Source organism: Centrocercus urophasianus, unplaced genomic scaffold (assembly GCF_019232065.1).
Source record: "Centrocercus urophasianus isolate 14NV4802_14NV808 unplaced genomic scaffold, USGS_Curo_1.0 seq_22, whole genome shotgun sequence".
In the NCBI taxonomy this organism is placed as follows: Eukaryota; Metazoa; Chordata; class Aves; order Galliformes; family Phasianidae; genus Centrocercus; species Centrocercus urophasianus.
The window spans coordinates 10,939,674-10,963,658 of NW_024884778.1; the positions used below are offsets into that span (position 1 = coordinate 10,939,674).

Here is a 23,985-nt window from a genome sequence, read left to right on the forward strand (position 1 = left end):
CGTATGGACCAGCCACTCATGCAAATGCTAAGCAATGGTATCACCCACCAAAAACCTGCTTCTACAGACCCCTAGTGACAGAGCTGGGTGGAGACCCTTCCTGCAAAAGCCCTACAGCAGACAGCGTGATCAGCAAGGGAACACCTCACAAAAACAACTGGTTACTCTCCTCCACACCTCAGTGACAACCCACAAAACGGGTTTCATGAGCTGCAAGAAGTGGCTCCATGTGAGAGAAAGCCAGCTGTGGTACTGCCTACAAGCCCCCACCTCACTCAACACCCACACACTTTCTCCCAACACATGCACACCCTTCCCCTTGAGAGGGGAATAGCTCAGAGAGAAATAAGGCTACATCAGATTACTAATCCTTCAAGATGCCCAAAGGCTATTACACCAGTAGTAAACATGCAGTCCCCATGGGCTCACCTTAAGCAAGAGAATTCTGGTTATTTGACACACAACCTACCTTGTGAGGTCCAGTAACCTTTGGCATGTACTGAACTGAATAGGTCTTGTTTTTGTCACTGGATGGCATTATCTTTGCCTAGGAAAGAAAACACAGCTGTCTTTGAGCTGTGCCTATGCACAACAGCCTAAGACTTTCCTGTTTGGCATGTAATACTGTGAACAGTCAGCAGTATCAGTGTCATGTTTCTGTGGGAGCAAGTATACTTTCTACATCCTCAATACATACCAAAAAATGATTTGTCTTCAGATGTGAAGCAAGCTATCTTCTCCCCTGCCCTCTCCTTGCTGCTAATTGCTCTACTAAGGCAGGCCAAAACTGAGGAGACATTAAGTCCAATGTACAGCTGTATTTCTCTGGAATGTCGTAATATGATCAAGTGGAGTACTTGGATGAGAAATTTCTATAAACATTAAAACCAGTATTTTAACTCAAAATGATTCATGGCTTCTAAATAGCTGCTTTAGCCATTCTTGCAGAATGAGTAAGGGCAGATAGTGATTTAGTGCAGTGTGTTATCTAAACGCCCATCAGAATGTACTTGGCCAGTCAAGCTAAAGCACTACAACTACTGGACATTTGACTTGTGTTGCTTAGTTGCAGACAGCAAAAAAAATTTCAGGCTCATCCAATAAGGCAATTATGGAAGAAAAGCTTGAAGTTTGCATTTCTGATAGACAGTATTTTGTAACTTTTCTAGATTACTTATCTCGTGGAAGACAACAGTTACTACAAAATCACTGGTGTTTTGACTAGCTTTATGTTCTCCCCACAAAATATTTAACATACGTACCTCTTCCCTGTTTCCTTCTGGATCCTCTACAAAGACCATCAGGTCTCCCTGCCCAGCACTGATGGTGTCTACTGTGAAGATGGCAGGCTGCTTCACCATGTTCCCATGAGGTTCAATTCCTGCAAGGCAGATGAAGAGCAGCGTGTTTGCTACAACACCCAAGAGACAGCTTGCAGACTACCCACCAGCTGCTCAGACTCACCATTCTTCGAAAGCTGCTCAAACAATTTTGCCAATGAAGTCTATAGAAACGGCATGCAGCAACCTCTTCACACCATTAAAATCCTGCAATTCAGCACCACTTCCACCTAACTTAATCAGTTTCTTTATTTCTTAGCACAGGGCCTGCTAGAGCATGCATTTACCATCAGGATTTCATCATATCTCTGCACTTAGCCCCAGGTTGTTACACCTGTCATGGTAGTGTCAGACTGGGTGGGAAGAACTTCCCAAAGTTGCTGGTTCCAGACTAGCCCAAACATATATACCTTCCTTCCCAGAGTATTACTCCCCAGCTTATTCATAAAACCGTGGGCACTCCAGAGTACAATTAGTGGAAAGTGCACTGTCTGATAGATTATAAAGGAAGTGGTTGTGAACAACAGAATTCCTGAGCTTGTTTATCTTCAGAAAACAATAACTTGAGAGCAATGCAAGGAAGATTATGTTTTTACTAGGAAATCTGAGCATTCTGATAAGGTGTTAACAATTGACATATTCATTCTTTCAAACTAACCCTTAGATTATCATCTAGTTTAAACAGCTATAAATTCACTGTGCATATCTTCAGTTGATTGTACGGGCATTAGGACTTGGTATTTGAGTACCCCTCCTACTGCAGGCACAAAGACAGGGACAGCTTATCCCCAGAAGATGGTTTCAGACATGATGGCATTAATCGTAGCACTTTCTTGGCCAACATTTAATCTAAATATCACCCTCTTCTCAGAGATCTGCTTTGGCTGGTTAAATGAGAACTCTTCATGCATCACTCAATCTGCAAAACACCTCTGCAGGCTCACTTCACGTTATGCTTGCAGACAGCTGCCTCAGAAGGAAATTAGCAGTATCCAGGGTGCTTCACCTACGATTCACTTTGGAAAGTGATGAATAACTTACTGCAGTACTTGAAAAAATGTAATAAAAATTAAGACTGAGCAACTTCACACTTGATGATTACCTTATTCTGGAAGCACGAAGAACTGCTACCTATTTGCCCCAAAGAAGCTGCCCAGTTTGGCAGCAATCTCTTGCTGCTGGATTCACCTTCCACTCCTGAAGTGTGTCAGCAGTCAGAACTGTCATTTATACTTAGTGACTCAATTTTGGCATTGAAGAGGGAAAACATTCATCTTTCAATAGCTGCTCATTCACTGTAATTTCCATTTCAATGGCTACAGAGCTCTTGGGCACTGAAGTAGACTTTGAAAGAGTGTGAACGTGACTGGAGCCAGACCTGGCAGACTGATGCAGGTTGATCAGTCGTTCACAGTCTGACAAATGTCTCCATGCACTCTAGTTTGCAGAGGAAGTCACCAACAAAGAACATAAACCCCCAAGAAGGGAAACTCACTTGTGACTACACTAATCACTCATCAGTGCTCAGACAGCATCCATGTCCATTGAATTACCTACATTTCAAGTTCAAAAAACCACCAAGAAAGAGAAACAAAACTAAGGAAAGTCTTTTTTCTTTCCGCTACATTCTTATACACCCAATTCTGAAATCCAGTAATGCTAAGAACCTTGACAGACCAGCAACAGGCTGGAACAATATGGAAGGGAGAATAAAGAGCACCATATAAATGACATCTTGCTATATCCCAACAACTTTCAAGATAGAAGTATGTCACTCATTTAGCTGTTATTGTATTCCAATCTAGAGTGGAACCACATCAAAAGTAACAGGAATTGTACATGTAAAATGTAATATTAATGTGTATGTAAATCTACAAATGCACAAATGTTCATGGATGAGTCATTCCAATTAGCAAATGTGGTCTTTAGAGTAAAAGCTCAGCACTATTTAGCGTTTGAAGGGTTACCAAAGCACCTTTCTGCATGTGCAAACAAGGTACTCTTACGAAGCGACCAATTCAAATAACCCATTTAGGACAAATGTATCCCAGTATGTATCTGCCACCGGTCAGAGAAACTGATTTCTGCTCCTCTACACAGCACCTGCTTAGAGATGCACATAGATGGAAAGAGGTTTTTCCTCTTTAAAGAAGTACTTTACCGTCAGAAGCACTCAGCACTGTATAAGTGACGGTCAGCAGCAATACTGCTAGCGTATTTTTCATACCAAGGCTGTTTCAGCCCCATTTAGTTTCTTCTTCCATCTGCAGACTGTAAGACCAACAGCTTGCAAAACAGGTTCAGAGCTTGGGGAATTTACATGTTAGAACTAGGAGTGTCTTTTGGACTACATCCATGTATTTCTGAAACTAGGCACCACACCAAGAGTACACAAGTGAAACTTTGAAGTCTGTTACAGTAGGCCTGGAGTTCAACACAAGCAGAAAACTCCACCCAGCTTTCTGAAGAGTTGAACACTCTGCACAGCTTAAGCTTACTGAGTCCTTACCTCGGCCATAAGCTCTTGCTTTCTTTGGATTCAGTTTGGGTTTTAAAGGAGCTCCTGGCTTCAGCTTGGCTTTAGGGAACTGTGACAGGTAAGTCATTACAGAGTGCTCATCCACATCAGGGTGGATAATTTCCTCAGGAGTAATAACCTGAAAGACAGCACAATTAAATATATTGTTATCAGTGCTTGGATACGGCATGCCAACAGAGAAACAGAGCTACGGCACACATTCCTGTGTTCCAGAACTCCCACACTCTAACGTGATTTCTTACATTCATTTCTCTGTGATAAAAACTAGTTCATTTATCATCTCATGGCAAGAAAATCAAGCAGCTCATTATGGTCCCACTGCAGTCTGGGAGGCAAGGGGTTCCTGCACTTGGATTATCAGGGGGTTGCCATGAGGCTGCAAAAAGCTAAATGGTGGCAAGCCAAGACAGTGCAGCCACACTCACAAAAGCAGCATGGGGATAACCAAAACCAAAGAACGAGGGATTCGTAATGCTGTGTCCTAGGGCCTTGAAGTGCAAAGCCTACAGAGTAAGACTTGGGACATTCTTTTCCTGCTCCCAGGATACAAGGTGCTCCAAAAGCCCCAGAGACTCCAGCACTTCAGTTCAGTTTTATCAGCATGAAAATAACCTGATCTGTAAATACACTGTCCTCTGTTTAAAAGTCACCTTTGGAAGTGATTTCTTAGTCCAGTGTGTTTTTATCTCAGATAATTAATTCACAGAATCATTAAAGTTGGAAAAGACCACTAAGACCATCCAGGCCAACCCCCAGGCCAACCCCACCATGTCCACCAATCACGTCCCACAGTGCCACGGTTCTGGAAGACCTCCAGACATGGTGACTCCACCACATCCCTGGGCAGCCTGCGCCAGTGCCTCACTGCTGTTTTGGAGAACAAATTTTTCCTAACATCCAGTGCAGCAAAACAAACCCACTCAGCCATCACTAGAAGTGTACTATCTCCCTACTCCACATACTTGCAACACTGGCAACCTTTAGCACAAGCTCCTGTACTAAAACTCATAACCAGAGCTCTGAAATACAATGGTACATTTCTCGGGGAATTTTGCTTAAGTAAACTGTGACCTTAAAAAGTGCGTAAGCAATTTCACCTGCTTTCCCCAGTCTTAGCACACTGTAAGAACCAACTCACGCAGTGCTTCCCACACCGCCTTACCTGCGGCACGCCCAGCCAGTCATCCGCCTGCTGCATGGCCTCACGAGCGTTGTCAACAGGCTTGCTCGGGTCCCAGGTCTCCCAGTCAGGGCACAGGCCTGCAAGAAAGTTTCATCATTAGGCACTGCCTGCAGAGAAGCTTCCCTAGCTGACGAAACCAGGTACAAGCTCCACAGCCACTTGTAATGATGTTGCCATAAAAACATTTGGACCCTGGCAAGAGCAACCCAAATGGGAGAAGCGCATGCTGCTCGCCGAAATGCTTCTCAGACAACAACCAGCATCTCCAGGGGCTCTTCCAACTCAGTCTTAGACAGCCCGTTCCAAAAGCCTCCCACCCACCTTGCCTGTCAGCACAAAAGACATACAGCTTCTGGGTCAGCCACACAGAGCACAGCTTTACATTTAAACTGTGGAAGACGCTGCTCTAAATTCACCACAAATACACCCAAGGATCCTTTACATTCTGGTGGTTCTCCTACAGCACATTTCAAGAAGGGATTTCAGCTGCCTGCAACACTACCCCAGATTGCATTAGCAAGGCTGTATTATGAGAAAGTGAGGAAACTGCCTTTTTCACACTTCATCACTTTGCTTGCCTTAAGCTGCACAGTTGTAACTTGCTAAACACTGAAGTTGCAGGCAGCGTGCCGCTTCTGACTGAGCTGCACTCCTGTGCAATCCTCTCTCAGGAGGACACACAGAGTCTCCTGCTGCACCCTGAAGCTGAGAGGTTGTTGGCACTCGCTGTGGGAAGAAGTCTGTCTTGCACGTGGGAGCCAGCACTTGTGCCTTTGTCCCTTGCATCCAACACAAGATTTAGATACAGCACCTCCAACAATGCAAACGCATATTCTGCTTTAGGCCAGTACTTGTCTTTGCCAGATCATTTACAACGTGCTGCTTTCCACAGCTGGCCTCTTTGGACTCCAGTTTTCCTGACAGCCTTACTTCTGCCTTCAGTACAGCTCTGAAAACCTCCCCCTCTATGAACAGCAGAGCAGCCCCAAGAAGAGGGGGCAAGGAAACATTGATCAAAGGCTTACCTGGAGCACAGCTGTCAACGAGAGCCCCAAGTGCTTTGCCATCCTGCCAGTTCTGATTGAAGTTTGTGATGGGCAGGTAAGGGATTTTGTTCTGAATCCAGCCCAGCAGCCTTTGCTTGGGGGTCTGCTTCTTTGCATCATCGTCACCCTCATCCTCCCACACAGGCATGGAAATCGAGTAGTGGAGGATAAGGGTCCATATCAGACCAAGGATCAACTTCAAGTTTCCATCAACTATGGCTTTACTATCTGGAAGACAAAAGACAGACATCTGATTATTTCCTATTCTATAAGAGGCACATTTTTAAGTTCCTCACTTGAGCCCAGATAATCCAGGCGAGAAGCACTTAGGTCATCCACAGGCACTTGCACAGGCAACAACCCTGGTTTGTTTGATCTCAACCAAAACAGGGCTATCCTGCAACCTTTCAGGATGCCCTTGCACCTGATCTTATCATTCAGAGCAGCAACTGCCACCAGAATAATTGCACAGGGATCTTAGGATCTTAGTGAGCACTAGCTAGCAAACAGAAAGTGTTCAGTGCTTTGATGGCCTACAGTTCAAATTCAGGATGCTTATAGGTAAAGTCAGCAAGCGCGGAGCACACTTTGCTCACCCCTATTCACCTCACGTACCACAGCAGTACTTCAGTAGCATATTATCAACATACAGAGGTCTTGACTTTCAAAAAAAAAAGTGATTACACAGGACAGCTACCAAAAAAAGCAAGCAACAGTGCATCTCCTTTATCCCAGTGTTCACAGGAAGCTGTTACTATTCACATGGTTTCACAATAGGACGGTATGTCCTGAGCAGATAATACTCTAACATCAGACCTTGAGTGGCATGCTATCTTTCTCAATAGCTAACATTTCATTTTGCTTGGCTTTTATTTACATTTTTTAAAGCATCAGTTTTGACTAATCTCACAGAACAATGCTAAGTGTCTGGGACTTGAATGCTCATAGCTGATCTCACATTCAGTCTGAGATGTACAACAGACAGCCAGAAAGTGAGTAAACCCTGCTGGATTTTTAATGAGCGGCTGTGAAGAAAAAGACAGCATCACACAAACACTGCTGAGCAGCTTTCGCACCACAGCAGAAGGCACAGCTACATTTCATATATTATAGAACAGCTTAGGTTAGAAGGGACTTTAAAAATCACTGAGCTCCAAATCTCTTGCCTCCCACCAGATCAGGCTGCCCAGGATCCCTTCTAACCTGGCCTTGAGCATCTCCAGGGATATGGCATCCACAACTTCTCTGAGCACAGGAGCATCCCAAAGCCTTGCTGGCTGGCTCAGCACAGTGCAAAGATGCACAAGCAGTTACCAAGGCTGAAGCATACCAAGTGCCCCAACACCCATCCCACAGCAGGACCAGCCCTCACAACACAGTGCAGGCTGCTGCAGCCTCATGCCAGAAACATCTCCAAGCTTTAGCTCCGGATTTATACTGACATCAGCATTTTTACTAGAATGGATGCAGCAATGATTTAGTGTGCTACAAATAAATTTGTCTCAGAATGCCATCCAGCATTCCCAGGGATAAAAGCCAGCGGGACAGAGTCACCTCAAGCACATTGCTACACGCATGTTACTTAGGATAAAAAATAGCCTGTTCCATATTTATACCACATAAATATGTCTCAGGCAGATGTACTGTGGTCACTGCAGCAGCCAAGCAGCTTCCTCCAGCCCCACCACCTCTGAGGGCACAACACAAGAGCAGGGTTAAGAGCCCACGCTCAAAAGCTTCCCCTGCAGCACAGGAACCCCCAGCCCCAGCAGCAGGAAGAGGTCACAGCAGGAGCAGGACAGCTCTTCCTCCCTGAGGCTGATGCTGTCCCTGCAGCGGTACTTTGTTAGCAAAGTCGGTTTGCTCTTACAGTCCCCACACTTCCTGACATGCATAGGGATCTCATGATGTAATTTTTTCCAAGCCTGCTTGCAGGAGGGCTTGTCTGCTCTCCTTTAGGTTGGGGAGAAGGGAGGGAGAACTTCTAGGCAGGTCAGACTTTATCAGCACCCTATGGAATACCCACAGGGATCCCTTCCAGCTTCCACCAGAGCTCAGCCCTGGCTTGCCTGGGCTCTGAAATCCCTCAGAATTCAAAAGAACCCTTTGAGGTTCACAAAGAAATCAGAGTCTAGCCCAAAGCAGCTTCATTTCCAACCAGCAGTGTAGAGCTCAGCTCTGCTGGAGTGCTTTGAGTTTTCCACAAAGCAGAAAAGGCTCTGCTTTGATGGAACTCTTTTAAATAGCGAACTGAGACCATACAGTGTCTTTCTTCTTGGAGGTCTCTTGATGTTAACATGCAGACACCAGACACAGACCAGCAGACCAGCTGGGCCTGTACTAACCCACTCAGTACAACCAAGCCTGCAACCACCTCCACCAAGCACACACTGCCAGTGTAAAACATCCAAGATTGGAACATAGAAAAAAAATGTTTCCAGTTACACTTAAGCACCAACAATTATTACTCCAGGCACTGTCATGTACCACAGCTTGGCCAGTTTTCCAGTGGAATTCACCCATCCCGTGGTTTGCCTAAAGACACTTTTCCTGGCTGTACCAGACTGGAAAATGGATGATATGAACAGCAGATCTTGCAGCACTGCTTTCCTACCATGAACGCTACTTTAGTCATACTTATTTCTCATACAGTCTACACTTTGAAGCCTTACAGAGCCTTTCAAACCATGTTCTTCTGATTACTCCTCTGAAGCTTGTGGTAAGTCTACAGCATGGAGATGCACATTTACTGCAGTCACTGCTTCAGGGGCACAATGCAACCTCCCAGCCCCTGCAGCACACACTTCCACCATCAGCAAAGTCTGATGAACAAAAATGGGAAGATTTACACCACGTTCACGAGGTCATCGGTCAGTCTCTGCTCTCAGGTAGCAGAGATAAGACAACAATTAATGGTCTTAAGTTGCACCAGGGGAGGTTCAGGTTGGATATTAAAAAAAAAAATTATTCTCAGAAAGAGTGGCAGGGCTCTGGAATTGGAAGGAAAGTGGGAGAGTCTCTGTCTCTGAAAGTGTTCAAGAAACATGGAGGTGTGACACTGAGGGCCATGGTTTTGTGGACATGGTGGAGATGGATTGTGGCTGGACTTGATGATCTTGGGAGGTACTTCCCAGTCTTAATGATTCTATAAATGCACATAGTAGGGACAGGTTCACTGTTGGACTTGGTGATTTTGGAGGCCTTTCCCCATCTTAATGATGACAGCTTAGTAGTTTAGGTTATACTCTCACATCAGGCTCTGGTTGCAACAAATGAGTCTAAGTGCGCATTCAGGGCATGGAGAGGTGCGTTCCCACAGCCTGAAGTAAGGAGACCTGTCTGCACTTAACTCACATTAAGAATCCTCAGCAAACGTCTGCAAGGGCCATTCTCATGCACAGCATCAATAGCTTGCTCACTCGAGCTGGTGGGAGATGTCTGCTTTTGCACTTGTGAGGACTTGAGCCCAGCAGCAAACAGACAAGCAAATTCAAAAGTGTCATCAGAGCACCCAAAGGAGTAGCTTATAGCACGGTTTTTATTTGTTTTTCCTGTGGCCTCCAAGCAGCATACAGCTTAGGCCTAAGCTGCAACTGCCACACTGAAGCCAGCCTGCAGCAGCCAGCAAACAGCCCAGCCCTGCACTCAGCGCGGTGGCAAGGCTGAGTGCTGTGGGATGGCTGCCAGCACAACTTGCTTGTTCAGTGCCGGTGTTGGTTCTGCAGAACAGCTCAAGCACTCACTCTTCTGTTAAAGAAAAGAAAAAAGCCTATATATAGACTACAACATTAAGTTTTATGTAGGAGTATCCTGCTTCTTAGTCAGCTATCAGGTTTTAAGTGGCTGCCTGGTAGGATAAAGAGGAAAACAGACCGAACCAGAGCTAGTTTGCTTCCCCCATCACACCTCAGAGTCTAGATTGTAATTCTGACCCTTTTATTATCCTATTAACTAAGTGGCAACCAGCCCAAAAAATGGATTATGGAGATTCCATAGGACTGCAGTACACGCCAATTTCAGTCTTGAAACAGAACCAAGTTTTAACTGCTTGAGCTGATTTATAATTGTTGCTCTATACTAAATATTAATATGATATGTTACACTTGGACACGTTAACACTGCACTCTTTAGAGTGCAGAGGAAGACATTACATTGCCTAGTTTAGAGCAACTAACATAACTTGTTTGAGCCTCAAATGCAACCATCTCAAGATAAACGTGCCATTTGTAAACCTTAGGCAACAACACACTTCACAGCCCAAGCTCCCATGTGGAAAACAGCCAAGGTTGCAAAGCTTGGTGCTCTGTGTTTGTACTTTCAGTTGTCCCAACAGAAAGAGTCAAAGTTGAAACCCGACCTTGATCTGAAGCTTGCAAATTCACCTACTCCAGTGGAGACCTCTGAACTTCACCTGAAGCTGTGCACCACAGCAAACAGGACACCAAGATTCCCCACCTTATCTTGGCTCTCTAACTAAAAGCTGTCTTCAGTCTTTTAAGTCATGATATCCATGACTAAGAACATTCTACATCTTTTGCCTTTAAATTAAGTGCCTTGGACAAATTACAATTGTCTTCTAAGCTATAAAAATAATTATTGCTTCATTTCAGGAGTTAGCCCTTCAAGTGAAATTCTTGTGTTCTTACGCATCTTTCACAACAGCCTCCCTTGCCCATCTCAGGGTTTTTCCTAGCCCAGCACACATTTATTATTTCAGTCAGGTTTATACTAGAAGAAAGATGGTTTTCAGAGTTAAAAATAATAATAATTGTGTTAATAAATCAAAACAATAAATCATCCCACATGCAGCACAAGAGGCCCCTCACTCCTCTATTTAAAAATTTCCAAGTCACAACAACACGGAAAATTCCAAGCAGATTTCCAGGAAAAAGGGAAAAAGTCTTCTCCGTGAGGGCAGTCGCACACTGGAGCGGAAGCCCAGAGAGGCTGTAACATTTCCATCATCAGGTATGTCCAAACTCAAGAGGACACTGCCTTGAGCAATCTGAATGAGCTGAACCTAATAAGTACTTGTCTTGGAGAATATCACCTTCAACAGCCTCTCTGAAAAGAAATCATTCCACAAATCAAAAAAGTTCTAGTGTTATAAGCGAGCCTTGAAATAGCATATTTTGCTTATGTGCAAGTCTGCCTTAGGTTGAGATTAAGCACTAGTACTACACTAGCTGTGGCAAGCAAGGTTCCTTGAACTCTGCCCCACAGCAGGACTGCAAGTCATTTTCTGTTGGACAATTAGTGGAAACAAGATAAGCTGCCGCAGCAGACAGCTTCCTTACTAAACTGAGCTGTAATACAGACTGTGCTAAGTCTTGTGAAACAAACGAAGGACTGAAAAAGCATTTCTGAGTGCTGAATTTTTTTTAAAGCTGTTTCTTAGCTACAGCCGCTTGATCGGTGTGGGCAAAGCCATCTCATACATTCTGCCTCCAGCCTTCACATGTGAAAGCTCCCACAGCTTGGACTAATCTTCACATCCAGCTCTTCTAAGAAGCACTCACTCTCTCCAATCTTCATGTTGGTCTCATTTACTACTTAATGTGATGCCTATGTGGAAGAAGATGACAAACTTGAAATACATGGTCCTTAAAAAAATGAAGGTGTGGTCCAGTAACAGCACTTGCTTCACGGAAGGAACTCATACAGTGCAAAGTTCATCTCAGTTACACATCACTTATTCTAAGTGCTGTTATCTTGCAGCTTATGAATTCTTTCTAATTATTTTCATCTAGCATTGAATAGTTACAGTAATTGTAGGGGAATCAAAATTGAAGCACTCATTAAGGGTTTATATTCTGCAACTAAACCTCACATTGAACTGAGCTCTTCCAAAACCCTTTCCCACATTGCTTGTGCATGCCAAACAGAAGTAGTATACAGATGAGATGGAGCTAAGATGAGCAAGCTGTCTAAGGAAATTCTTCACCAAAGCATACAGTATGTGTTCACAGGCTCACCGTGCCTGCTAAAGACATTAGCAACATCCTCTGTAGGGATAGGATGTCTTTAAATCAATTACATGGGTTCCTCTGTGCTTTCAGAACATACTCCAATTGTTTCTTTCAATGAGCCCTTAAGCTTAGGTCTACCTTGCAGCTTCTCACAGCTCAGCACACAGCTTGCCATCTGGACGCATGCTGTCAGCTTACCCAGGGAAAGCACAAGTTGTGCTCCCCGCACGTAGTTGGCACCAGGATAGCTGAATTCCAGCCAGGTTCCTGGATTCGTAGCCATAACCTGGTAGCCTCTAATGGCAACACTCTCCAGACTGCATCTCAGCCATGTTTGCAACTTGTGCTGTGACCCACAGAAGTGTTTCTCTACACCCAGTTCACCTAAATATCAGCCAAGGCTCTGTATTGTGCTAAGTCGCAGCACAGATGCTGCCAGAGGTCAACTTTGCCAATGAGCCCCAGAGCATCATCTGCACCTTGAGGAAGTTTAGCTGAACACATCAGCTCCACCAAGCTTTGTAAAAAGTTCCGTAACTGCTTTCTAACAAGAATTTTTCTGAAAGGGGTGGCATCACACTGGAGAACTATGAACAGTCTGATCTGGACACAAGCAGGATGGGAAAGTAGTGGGTTTTTTTTTTTTTTTTTTGCAAGAGGATGGAAACCATTTTCCTCTCTGACTACCCGTGTGATCAGTTCTTAAGAAACTTGAGCCGCTCAGAGGAATCTGACATTGTAGAAATCAGGAGATTAAACCCTATAATTCAGGGGGTTCAATAGTTTTTTTTTTGTTTGTTCGTTTTAAACTTCAACTCAATTTGAAACCATCCAACATAGTCAAAGACCTTAGGCAGCTATCACATCCATGCCCCTGTACTGCATGCCTACTGGGCCTCTGAGAAGGAACTCTCAGGAGGTACAACAGGCAACTGTAAAAATAAAGTCAAATTCAGCCCCTTCAGTGAAAGCTTGGGGAAAAAAAAAAAAAAAAAAAAAAAGCCTTTAATGCAAAAAGAATCAAACCAACGGAGCTCTGAGGAGCAAAACACACACTGAAATAGTATTGCCCAACTTCTTAATGGGCACCTACTTAGCAATGCACATGCAGAAGAGTAAGGTGCAACAGGAAGGGAGCTTAAGCTGGCAGCCACTAGCCCAGTTACTCCAAAAGCAAGTGGGAACCCAATGTGGCTGGAAGGAGAAGTCAGAAACTTCAGAGTTGGGAACTCCTAGGGCAGGAGCGGAGGAAAAAAGTTAGATCACATTCCTTCCTACTCTCACTCTGATACAGGGCTCCTGTGGTCTTAAGAGCCATACACTAAGCTACAGACAAGTAAAACATGCTGATCTGACACGCGGCTGTTGCCTGTGGCTCTTCCTCAAACTCATGCACACCCTTTTGACTCTTGCAGCAAGTGCTCCCTGGGGACAACTCTGCCATGGGAGCTCCTGCAGAAGGAGAGGGCATTAGAGACACCTGAGCTCAGTAGCATTGCCACAGGAGCGTCCCAGAGTGGGAAGGACAAGCAGGCACAAGGAGAGCCTGCATGCCTCAGGGAAGAGCAAGGATACAATGCAAAGGGTAAGGGCTACCATTCACACCAGCTGCTTAAGACTCAGCTGCCTCTGCCAAGCAAGTCCTGGTTTGCAGCTGCAGAACCACAGGTGCAGATACCCAGCCACCAGACAATGCACGAGAACGCCACGCTAATTATTTTCCTTTTCAGGAAAAAGTCAGTGTGAGTGTCCAGCCTCTGTGCTTCAGTGAGCTTCCACAAGCACTATTTTGTTTGCTGCCAGCCCCATGAGGCAGCACACCAGCCCCAGCCCCCTGCACCACCATGCTCCGTGCCCCAGGCCCCAGCGAGGCTGGCGAGCCCCCTGCCTGATGACACCGGCTCCTGCAAGCCCCCCGCAGCTCCCAGGATTGCCAATGGGAAGCGGGCCTGCTGCAGGCCATGACATCACCACCAAAACCGCCAGACAACCAGCCCCACACGCAAACAAAGCGCATTCCCCTCTGCTGAGCTCATCCGGTGTCAGCCAGGCCACCGCAGCTCCCACTCGCCTTCAACAGGGACATGGACGCACTGCTGTGTGCCCTCAACAGAAGAGCTCTGCTTTCGGGGTAAAGTAACAAGCAAAGTGCAGCTGCAGATGCAGCAGCCCTTCATGCTGCCAAGGGCTTTTTCCACTGAGGAAGTTCCGGCACGTGGTGAGGCTGCATATGGCGGGCCCCAGCCACAGGGCAGCTTCACACAGTGACTGGTCACACCAAGCCCACTGAAGACCTGCACCCGAACAGCCAGCAGAGTGCTATAGTGGGCAAGAAGGCTGGCAGCATCCTGTGGTGCATTAAGAGCAGCATGGCCAACAGCATGAGGGAGGTGATCCTCCTCTCTGCACTACCCTTGCAAGGCCACATCAGGAACAGCGTGCAGTTCTGGGCTCCTCAGGTCAAGAAAGACAGGGAACTGCTGGGACAGTCCAGTGGAGGGCCACAGAAATGAGGGGACTGAGCCATCTCCCATATGATGAAAGGCTGAAGGATCTGGGACTCATATGAGACCCCCTACAATCCTGAGAAAGGCCCGGGAAAGGCGTGGGAAGCACAGGATCACGTCCCCACACCAGCAGGGAAGCACTAGGAGGCCGGAAGGATGATGAGAGCAAGCCACAAAAGATAATTACTCATTTGGGAATTACATGTAGAGGAAAGTCCCTGAGCCTTGGGAACAAGCATGCTGGAAAGTAGACTTCTGCTAAATCCTGAAAGGAGGGGGGCAAGAAGAAAGGCATTCTCTTGCCTCTGCCACATCCTGCTGAGAAAGCCATGAGAAATGCTTGTCTCTGCTTTTGAAACTAAGCAACCCTCTGGCACAGGATGGCGAAGAGGAATGACCCTCATCAGGTCAGCAATGCTGCTGCAGCACAGAGAGCCTTTGCATTCCCAGCACAGCAGGTCAGCAACACTGCTACCCAATTCGGAGCAATGTGGTTCTATCCTAAGTGAGGCATAAAAACTTCAGTCAAATGCAAAAAATACTTATCTAGGAGTCTGATAACTGGAGGATGTTGCTGCATGCAAACAAAAAAGTGCCTTCTCGCAATACATCCTGTGCCTACACAACTAGAAAACCAAGCCTTGATCAGCAAGAATGCACTGATAAAAGCAGCTGTGGAGTCAGATTTCTGCAAATGTAACACAACAAAAGCACTGAAGGGTGAGAGCACTGTAATCATCTCTGGATTAAGGTAGTCCTAAACCTCAACCGTTCACTGCAGGTTGAAGCACGGCTACAAACTGTACCAGTTCTTGAAAATACCTTCCAGGGACCAACACAGAGGCACATGACAAGTCTTTAGCACTGTCTTATGTCTTAAATTACTGGGGTTAAAAAAGAAAAAAGCTCAACGTAAGGGGGAATCAGCCAGCAGCTCCACCATTAGGCATCAGTGCGCTGGAGACAAAAATGGAATTGACCCCACCTGCATCATTTCGCCTTGCTTCTCCCACTCTACACCTTGGGTACCACACTGCCAGCACTTCTGGCACTATCCCCAAGACCAGTAAGGCCAAGCAGTCACATATGCTGCAGAGACTTTGAGATGCCAGGGTGACCTCTGCTTTATTGAGGAGTAAATTTACTCACACTCAGTAGGTCAAGATGGCTGTAAGAAACAGAGTGTAAAGCTCTCTAGAGATAAATGAGCCCGTTCAGATAGAGCATCTAATGCCTTCTGTGCAGCAGACATCAGGCATGAAGGCTGCCTGGATGGAGTTCCTGAAGCCAAAACCAACACGTCGAAAACTATCGAAAACGATTACTGTCTGGGGAACTCCTTGGCCACAATACACATTGAGATTCAATTTTTCCATCTGAAACCAGAATCACTGTAAGGACACAGTGCTTGAAGGAAATCCTCATTCATGGTTGGTCCATGCAGAGCTGCAATCTCTGCACCATGCTGCAGCACTAAACAGCTTGAGATTGGAGCACGCTTTAAGGTCCTGAGTGGGTAACACATCAGTTCCACCAGTTATTTCAGCTTTTGGAAGGATTTGTGGTTTGTCCAAGTCTTTTTCACTGATACTGAGCACCTAACAGCATAGCTCTGAGATTTATTTTTTTTTTGAAAGTATTTAAGCCCAAAAACCCTGTAACTGATACTCTATAGCTGTCTGCAGCTTTGTGATAAGCTTACTGCAGAACTTACCAGGAAGTCAGCTGTCTATGCCTTAACATTTCCTCAAAAAGTGATAGGAAAGATTAATTCATCTCTAACACAATCACATCCTCACTATAGAGAGTGCTCATCATCCCACACAGGAGAATATCACGTTATGACATTCTGGTGACAAGCTGCTCACTCAAGGCGCAGGCCCATATAATTCACCCAGCAGTGGCAGCTGCTTATTGGACAACATCCCTGTGAGAGGAGCACTCAGAAGCAGGAGGGCTGTGGCAGCCCTAGAGAGAGACACAGTCACACGGGTGGTCTCTAAGCACCTTAAGAAGGGCCAGATGGGATTAATGGCACAGCTTCAGCACACATTAACCACAGCTGCATGACACGTGCCTGTGCAGAGCGCATACCCTCTCACCCACGCTTCCCAGCACTCCGTCACCGTCTGTGCTCACTGCACAGCCAAGTTTTAGGACACACAGATGCACAAGCATCACCCTGAGCAGCCAGTCATCACAGCGCTGCTTCCCACCCTGTACCCAGGACCATCCTGCTGCCCCCTCTGCAGGCAGCACACCCGCAGCCTGCAGGCAGCAGGATCTCTGCTTTGACACAGCCAGCATCACCCAGCTTTATTGGCAGCTCCTCAGGCACGACGTGCTCTGACTGCTAACAGCACATCCTAGCCAGCATGCAGGGATACCACCTTTCCTCTCTGGAAGTTGGACTTGGAGCCTTTTGACGAAATACTTCACACAAACTCTTCCAACCTTCACAAGCTCTCTGCGTGGCCTCCAGGGACAGCACTCTGCCACATACTGAACAGGGTGCAGCCAGTTACCCAGCCACGGGATCTAGTTCTTCCACTTGCAGCCTCACATCGTTCACATTTGCAAGCCAACTGCATCTTGGACTCCTAACACAATATAGAAAAATGAAGCACTGGCTTTAGGGGCAATGTCACTAGAGCCAAAACAGTCACAGCCACACTGTTCTGCCTCCTTCTGTACCACCTCCTCATTTCACACCTATCAGGAGCACTAAAGACAAGCTCAATCAGGAGTAAGATTTATGCCCAGAGACAGTCACTGCATGTCCCACAGCACATCTCCACCCCAGAGTCTACGTATCATTTGCATTTCTGCACATGCACACCATAGCTTTGCTATTCAAGCAGTCGTCAGTTCCCAGGAACCAATTCCATGTTATCCAAGAACAGATTAATGGCACACTAATTCAAACAGGCAAGTCCAGCCTAGCCTGCATGAGACCAGTCTGTGCTTTTGACACAGACATAGGTACCCATGACCATACCCCTACCAGGTTCAGTGCCATGTTAGGCCACCTTGCTTCTTACCAGTTCCTCAGTTACACCATAAAAACATTTAGCAGCATGCCTCACTGTTACCTCCCTTTAGATGGAGCAAAAATTCCATGGGTATTTCTCTTATAGACTGTGACTGGGCTGGACTGTGACTTCATTTTGATGCTTGAGATTGAATACATCTGCTGCCCAGGTTTCTGCTTCAGGAGTCCTCTTTCTTTACAGATAGAACACGAAATATTCTGTAGCCTATGTTTAAGTAATAAAGTTGGTTAATTAAAATATTTAAGCTTCCCCTGCCTTAGGCAGCGTTTTCAACCAATAGCTGCAGCAGTTTATGTCAAGCAGTTCACTTTTCCCTCCTAATTAAAAAAAAAAAACCTGTTAGTTGTACATAGCCTAGCTTCAGTTACTTAGTTCTATCAGAAACGGTATCACTTCATTTTTAAATACTGAGTTCAGCACTATGCTATGCTGTGATACCATAGCAACGTATAAGGCAGATGTATTGAGGCAGATTTTTCTGTTGCTGGTTCCAGGGGGTTCCCTGGCTCAGCCACAGGTGCTGGGCAGAGCTTTACTCGGAAATCCACACACCTCAGCTGCTCCCTGGGATAGAGCCAGCAGCATCTCACTCATGTTTGCTGCCCCTGGTGCTGCAGCCTCAGCTGCCAAACTGGTGTTTTACCTGTTCAGCAGCACCAAAGAATAAGGCAAGCCTCAGTGCCACAGCTTATCACTGCTTTACACAAGCACCTTGCAGGGAAGGTCTGTCCCGCAGAAGCTTACCCCATGTTGTGCCCTGATCCTGGGTCATGCATTCTTGCAGACTCGGCAGCCAGGAGCTCAAGGTGGCACATCTCTGGTTCCAGAGCAAGAAAATAACTGTGGGATGGCACAAGGACCAAGTCTGGGGCTCTGGTGCCTGTCTGCATTGCAGAGTGAGCCACCCGTGGGACCTCACAGGATGCTCCAAACCACCTCCTCACACAAAGCTCTTTCTAGGCTAATCCTCATTTCTGGAGGACTGTCATTTTTAAGTTTCCATCAACTCCTGCAGTGCAGTGGGGGATCCAGAAACCCCTCAACTGGGAGTGGCAATGTCACAGCTGCATCCAGGGGATGCTTAGCCATGGCAGCCAAACACCCTTCACCCTAACAGAGTAGGGCACCACCATCCTGCCTCCTGGCATCGTATCCCACAGGTATTGAGGGATAGGGAACTATTATTTTATAAAATACAAGTGCCATGCATTTTGTTAACATGCCACACAGTGGGAAAAGTCTAGGAATACAGCCTTTGTTTATATGTACACATACATCTCTTTGCGACAGACTCCTTGCATGCCAAAGCTCACAGAAAGCGAGGATGCTGGTAGCGACAGGGTTAATTCTTTGGGACAAGGTCTCTGCAACAGCCTTCCTCAGGAGTCCCACATGCTCCTGTCTCTGTAAATGTCTGCAAGTCGTTAGCTTGTTCACTAATGCTCACTGAGCAGCCACTAATCATCTGGCTGTGACAGCACCAAGGTCAGGGCTGTGCCATCCAGCCTCTAAAGCGGCAGTGAGCTGAGTGAAAAACTTAAAAGGTGCCTTTTTTTTTTTTTTTTTTTAAACCCCTACGTACCAGAGGAGAATCTGGGCCACTGGATGAAAGTCTCAGACCTTTCCTGCTTCTTTTTGGGTGGAAAAAACTCTTACCGGCAAGCTGTTAGCTGTGCTGCTTCTGTACAGCTTTGGGAAGCACTAGGGCACACAGCAGCCAAGACCACAGCAATCCTCAACAGCCTGGTTTTGTAGTCCACCACAGAGATCTCACTCAGCTTTCAGCAGCTGGATTGAACTGGAATCCTCACCCTTCCTTACTGCTAGGTAAGGTCAGCAACACAACCTGTGCCAGCTGGGATCTTCTGGGGTAGCAGCTGTACTGATGAGCAGTAGGACTTCTCTTTCACCACTCCTAACTGACGCAGCCATTCAGTTGTCCAGCATGCACACTGTGTACTCAGCTAAGAGTGCCTAATTATTCATTTCTAACAGCACTAGACACCACAGGGCTGCACAATGACCACAAAGCTCACACCCCCACAAGTGGCTAGGGGTTCCCATACCCAGCACAACATTAGCTCTCACCAATTTCCTTTTCACATCCAGGCTTTGTTTTCTGTCTGTAGGAAGGGAAAAGTTCTCTGCATTCTTGAGAGATGACACAGGCACACTTTCTCAGATGTACAGTTATCCTTGGACGCTCATGTTGGTCTTTTGGGATCGTACATCAATACGAGCACAGCACAGACCAGTCACAGGCTCTCCAGTTATCCTTACCCAGGTTTTGACCGAGAGCAAGATGCAGCACAGATAGTTCCCATTACCTAGCCTGATTCTCATAAGGAACAGAATGTCACTTCTCCATCCACTCATCAAGGCTATAAGTACTACAGCAAGATTCATCCATTTTAAAATGACCCATTTTAACCATTCAGCAGAGACCTCCAAACTAATCCAGGCAGTTTGAGCTACTTCTGCATAGCAGAATCCCCACAAGGCAGGTTTTAGAAGTTCTCAGATTACAGAAGCCAACAAGTCCATGGCCAGCAAGCTTCATATAATTCTGGTGGTAGCCTGCACACCCACACTGAGAAGATCAACCGCTCATGAGTTGGGAACATTGACTGCACTACTACAGAAACTAAAGCCCCTGAGATCCAGACCAACAGCTTTCACGCATTTTTTTCTGGCATTCAGAAGCCACAGCATGTGGCACTGAGCTCAGGCTATGGCACTGGATGTTCACACTCCTGTAAGAGTCACCACACTTTCCCTAGCAGTCAACAGCCTAGTTTTTCTTTATAGCTGCATTTTCACCACAAGCCTAAAAGAAGTAATCTTCAGATACAACCAAACTTGCTTTTATTTGACTTTCAATTAGATCATTGATTTTGTTCAAGCAGTTACATAAGCTATCAGACATTTTGCATGCAGCCACAGTTATTCAACAGCCAGATTAGAGGCGAAACAATGCAATTAGCATCCCGGTCTTCCCACAGTCGGTATGTTAGGTCTGCTCAGACACCAACACTTCCCCCCACAGGGAAATTTTAAAACAAATGATGTCTGTGAGAGTGACAGAGAACCACTGTGACTAACAGGTACTGCAACAAGCAGCACCTTTGCAGAAGTATCCAGGTGTTGAAACAGGCCCACTCAAGTCACAGTTTACCTGTGTTGAACATCCAACAGCAGTCCAGAAGCTTGCTTTTCAGTATTTCTGGAACAACTCAGATCAATGCAAAGATCATTTAATTCAGTGTTTTAGAGCAGACTCAGCCTCAAGTGCCACAGATTACGTGGGAAATCTATAAACTCAGTTACAGAGCCTTACAAAGAAGGAAACCCTGCAAAGATCTGCAGACTGAGTGTTACTTCACTTCACAGCTTCTTGCACCATCAAGATGACAGTTTGGCACCAACGCTGTTCAACAAGTCAATGTTCCCCATTTCACAGAAAGGGTCATAAGTCCAGTTAACACAAGATTTTTACCTTCTATCTGCAAGGCACGTTTGTCATCAGGCCCCTTCCCAGCCAGGGTGATGCACCACAGCCACATGCAGGACAGGACGGGGTAGCTGCAGCTTGGATACTTTGCTCACGCTGCCTGAGCCCAGGGACCTGCCACACACATGCCTTGTGACAAAGGGAAGGCTGCACCAAAGATATGTTCCAAGGTGCACAGCAGGGTTTTGGCTCTCAGACGCACAAGGACTGGTCTCAGAAGTCCACCAAAGTTATGCTGCAGTGACTGCTAGAAGATTTTTGTTTGAAAAGGCAACGTAAAGCAATTAATTACACCAAATAAAAGAAGGATAGCAGGGCGTGTTAGCATCTAGCCACAGGGAACAGTATTTCCTCTTCTGTGTTTGAATAACCTTCAGATTCACATATCATGGATGTTTGTTCAGCGTGCAAGTCTGCTCCCACAGCTTCTTGCACTGTGCCCAGGAGGAGACATTTCAAAGCTTATTTACACGGCACTTCATGGGCTGCCACCTACAGCGTGCTTCAAGCCCACCAACCACACCAGTGCCTTTTCATACATCCTCAGGAACGCATACACACTGCTTTTGTCACCTTGCAAGGGCAGCTGTAGACTAATCAAGAACAGCAAGCAGCCACGAGCAGCTGGGTTGGCCAACAGGGCCACAGGCAAGAACAGGTCACAGCTGCCCCAGGCGCAGGCCATGCAGCCGCCCTGCAGGCCTCAGTGCAGGAGGCGAGTGGAAACGGCCCGGCCATGAGCCAGCAGGAAGGGCGGCCTCACAGCTTTTGGTTACTGCTCTGCAGGCACAGAAACGCTTCCACCACACCCAGGATTGCTGCAGAAGGCGGCGTGTGCCTGCACTGACCCAGCTTGCCTGAGCTGAAGGCCTGAGTGGAAGAGATCTGGTTCCAGAAGCGCTTCAGTAAAACCAGTGCTAAGCATCAGAGCTGCTCTGTTTCCTACTGTCTCACGTCAGCCACTGTGGGCTGCTCTCCTCCCAGCAGAGCATAAGGCTGGGGTCAAGAGGAGATCAGATCTGGGGGTCATCCATGTCCACTTAGCCCTCAGAGGTGCCAGCCCTTGGGAGCCATGCTGCACAACCATGGAGCACAATCCAGCTCACCAGTGCTCCAACAACGAAATAAGTCATAGTTTGCCCAGTGCCATGCAGCAAGGCAAAAGGAGCAGGTGACTCATGATGTCACCACAGCTTGCAGCCATTTTCATGCTGTTATTCAGTTGTATTGTCAGGGGAGCTTGCACAGCCTCTCACTGCTGTTAGGAGAAACCGTTCGTCCCTCTGCAGGAGTGCTCCCTGCCTGGGCATTCAAAGCCACATCACAACCAACCTGCAGGCCAACTGCCACAGTCTGCTGTACTTCAGAGTTATTTTCTGTAGGCCAGTGATATATCGGAACAACTTATGCTTTAAAGTAAGAGTTTGACTTCAGCATGGACTAGCTCACCTAGTGGGGTGGCACTATCTGCTTCCTTAAGCTGTAGGGAATGCTACTCAACAAATTTAGAGGAAGCACACCATCAACAAGAACTGTACAGTTACGAAAGACCATTCTCCTCAGAGGGTTTGGTTTGCTAAAGAGCTATGGCTGCTTTGTTCCAATGGCAGCACTAGCAGGAAGCCCAAGCTACTCTACTCCACCACACCAGCAGGGACTGGATTCTGCTGCTCCAGCCCCTGCCCACCCCAGGCAGCTCCAGGGCAGGAGAACATCTGCTGCTGCATCAGTCAGCACAAGGCTTCCCCAGGAACTTAGGCAAGACCACATCTGGCTGCTGTTTGAAGTGGCCTCGCTTGGCTATTTCTTTGTTAGGAAAAAAACATTGCAAGGGCCATGAGTACTACCACTGAAACACACATGCAGTGTCTTGCTTCTACTTTGCTAGCATCATACTACAGATGTTAAACTTCCAACTTACAGCACAACAGTGTTTTGCATTAGGAACTGTAAGCCATTAAGCCCACTACAGCAGATTCATTCCTTACTATGATGTACCAGATGTTATGTGGACACTCAAGGTTAGTTGTAGAGAGTGACAAAGCTGAAGAAAGCTCAGAGACAGCATTATAGTCCAGAGAACCATCTGGTCATGATAAAACAAACTCACTGTAAGGCCTTCAACTACAGGATCTTGGATTTAGCTCCTAACAATGCAGAAGGAAGTGTCTTCCCTATTAAGTTACAGGATACTCAGGAGGAATGTGAACAGGCAGGAGTGTGAACTACAGGCTTTTTTTTTTTTTTTTTTTTTTGGCCTTGTGGGTAGAGAATAATAAAATCTGTACCAAGCAAAAGCAAGACGTGGGGAAGAAATTCCTCTGGAGCTTCATTGCATTAATCCCCATGAACAGGCAGAACTTGCTCAGCCCACTGAAGCTATAACCTCAGTTGACCCAACTCTGAACCCACCATCAACGTCCTGGGAGGAGCGAGAGCAGCTCACCCCAACACACCCCACCCAGGCAACCGTTACAGGGTTGGGTCCTTACCACTGCTACCACAACTGCAGCAGGCAAGAAAAAAAAAAATAGCATCTACCGCAGGCTTCACATGTACTTTTCTCATGAAAACTGCTACTCATTTCCCAAAACACCATAAGAGAGGACATGTATTTGTTCCTCTCTACTGTTAGCAAAAATTCAGCCATGCGAATAGTACAGTACTGTGAAGCTTGTAACAAGGACTACACAGATCTCCTTACAGGGATGAGCAGTGCCTTCCCTTAGCATTTTTTACAGATTGTTTAGGATTCTTTCCCCGGCAGTTAACACCCAGCCACACAATGTTTCCTTCCTCTAGCACAGGTGCTTTTGGAAAGTCTTATGCTTTTCTTG

At 46.4% G+C, this 23,985-nt stretch overlaps 1 protein-coding gene across 1 annotated transcript in view; it reads right to left on the reverse strand.

The window, feature by feature from the left end:
• The window catches only part of FLNB (filamin B), a 67,348-nt gene that overhangs the window by 38,373 nt on the left and 4,990 nt on the right, over positions 1-23,985 (reverse strand). The window contains 5 exon segments of the mRNA XM_042823876.1: positions 470-547; positions 1,263-1,381; positions 3,850-3,997; positions 5,042-5,139; positions 6,088-6,336. Of these exon segments, the coding sequence (XP_042679810.1) occupies positions 470-547; positions 1,263-1,381; positions 3,850-3,997; positions 5,042-5,139; positions 6,088-6,336 (692 nt within the window).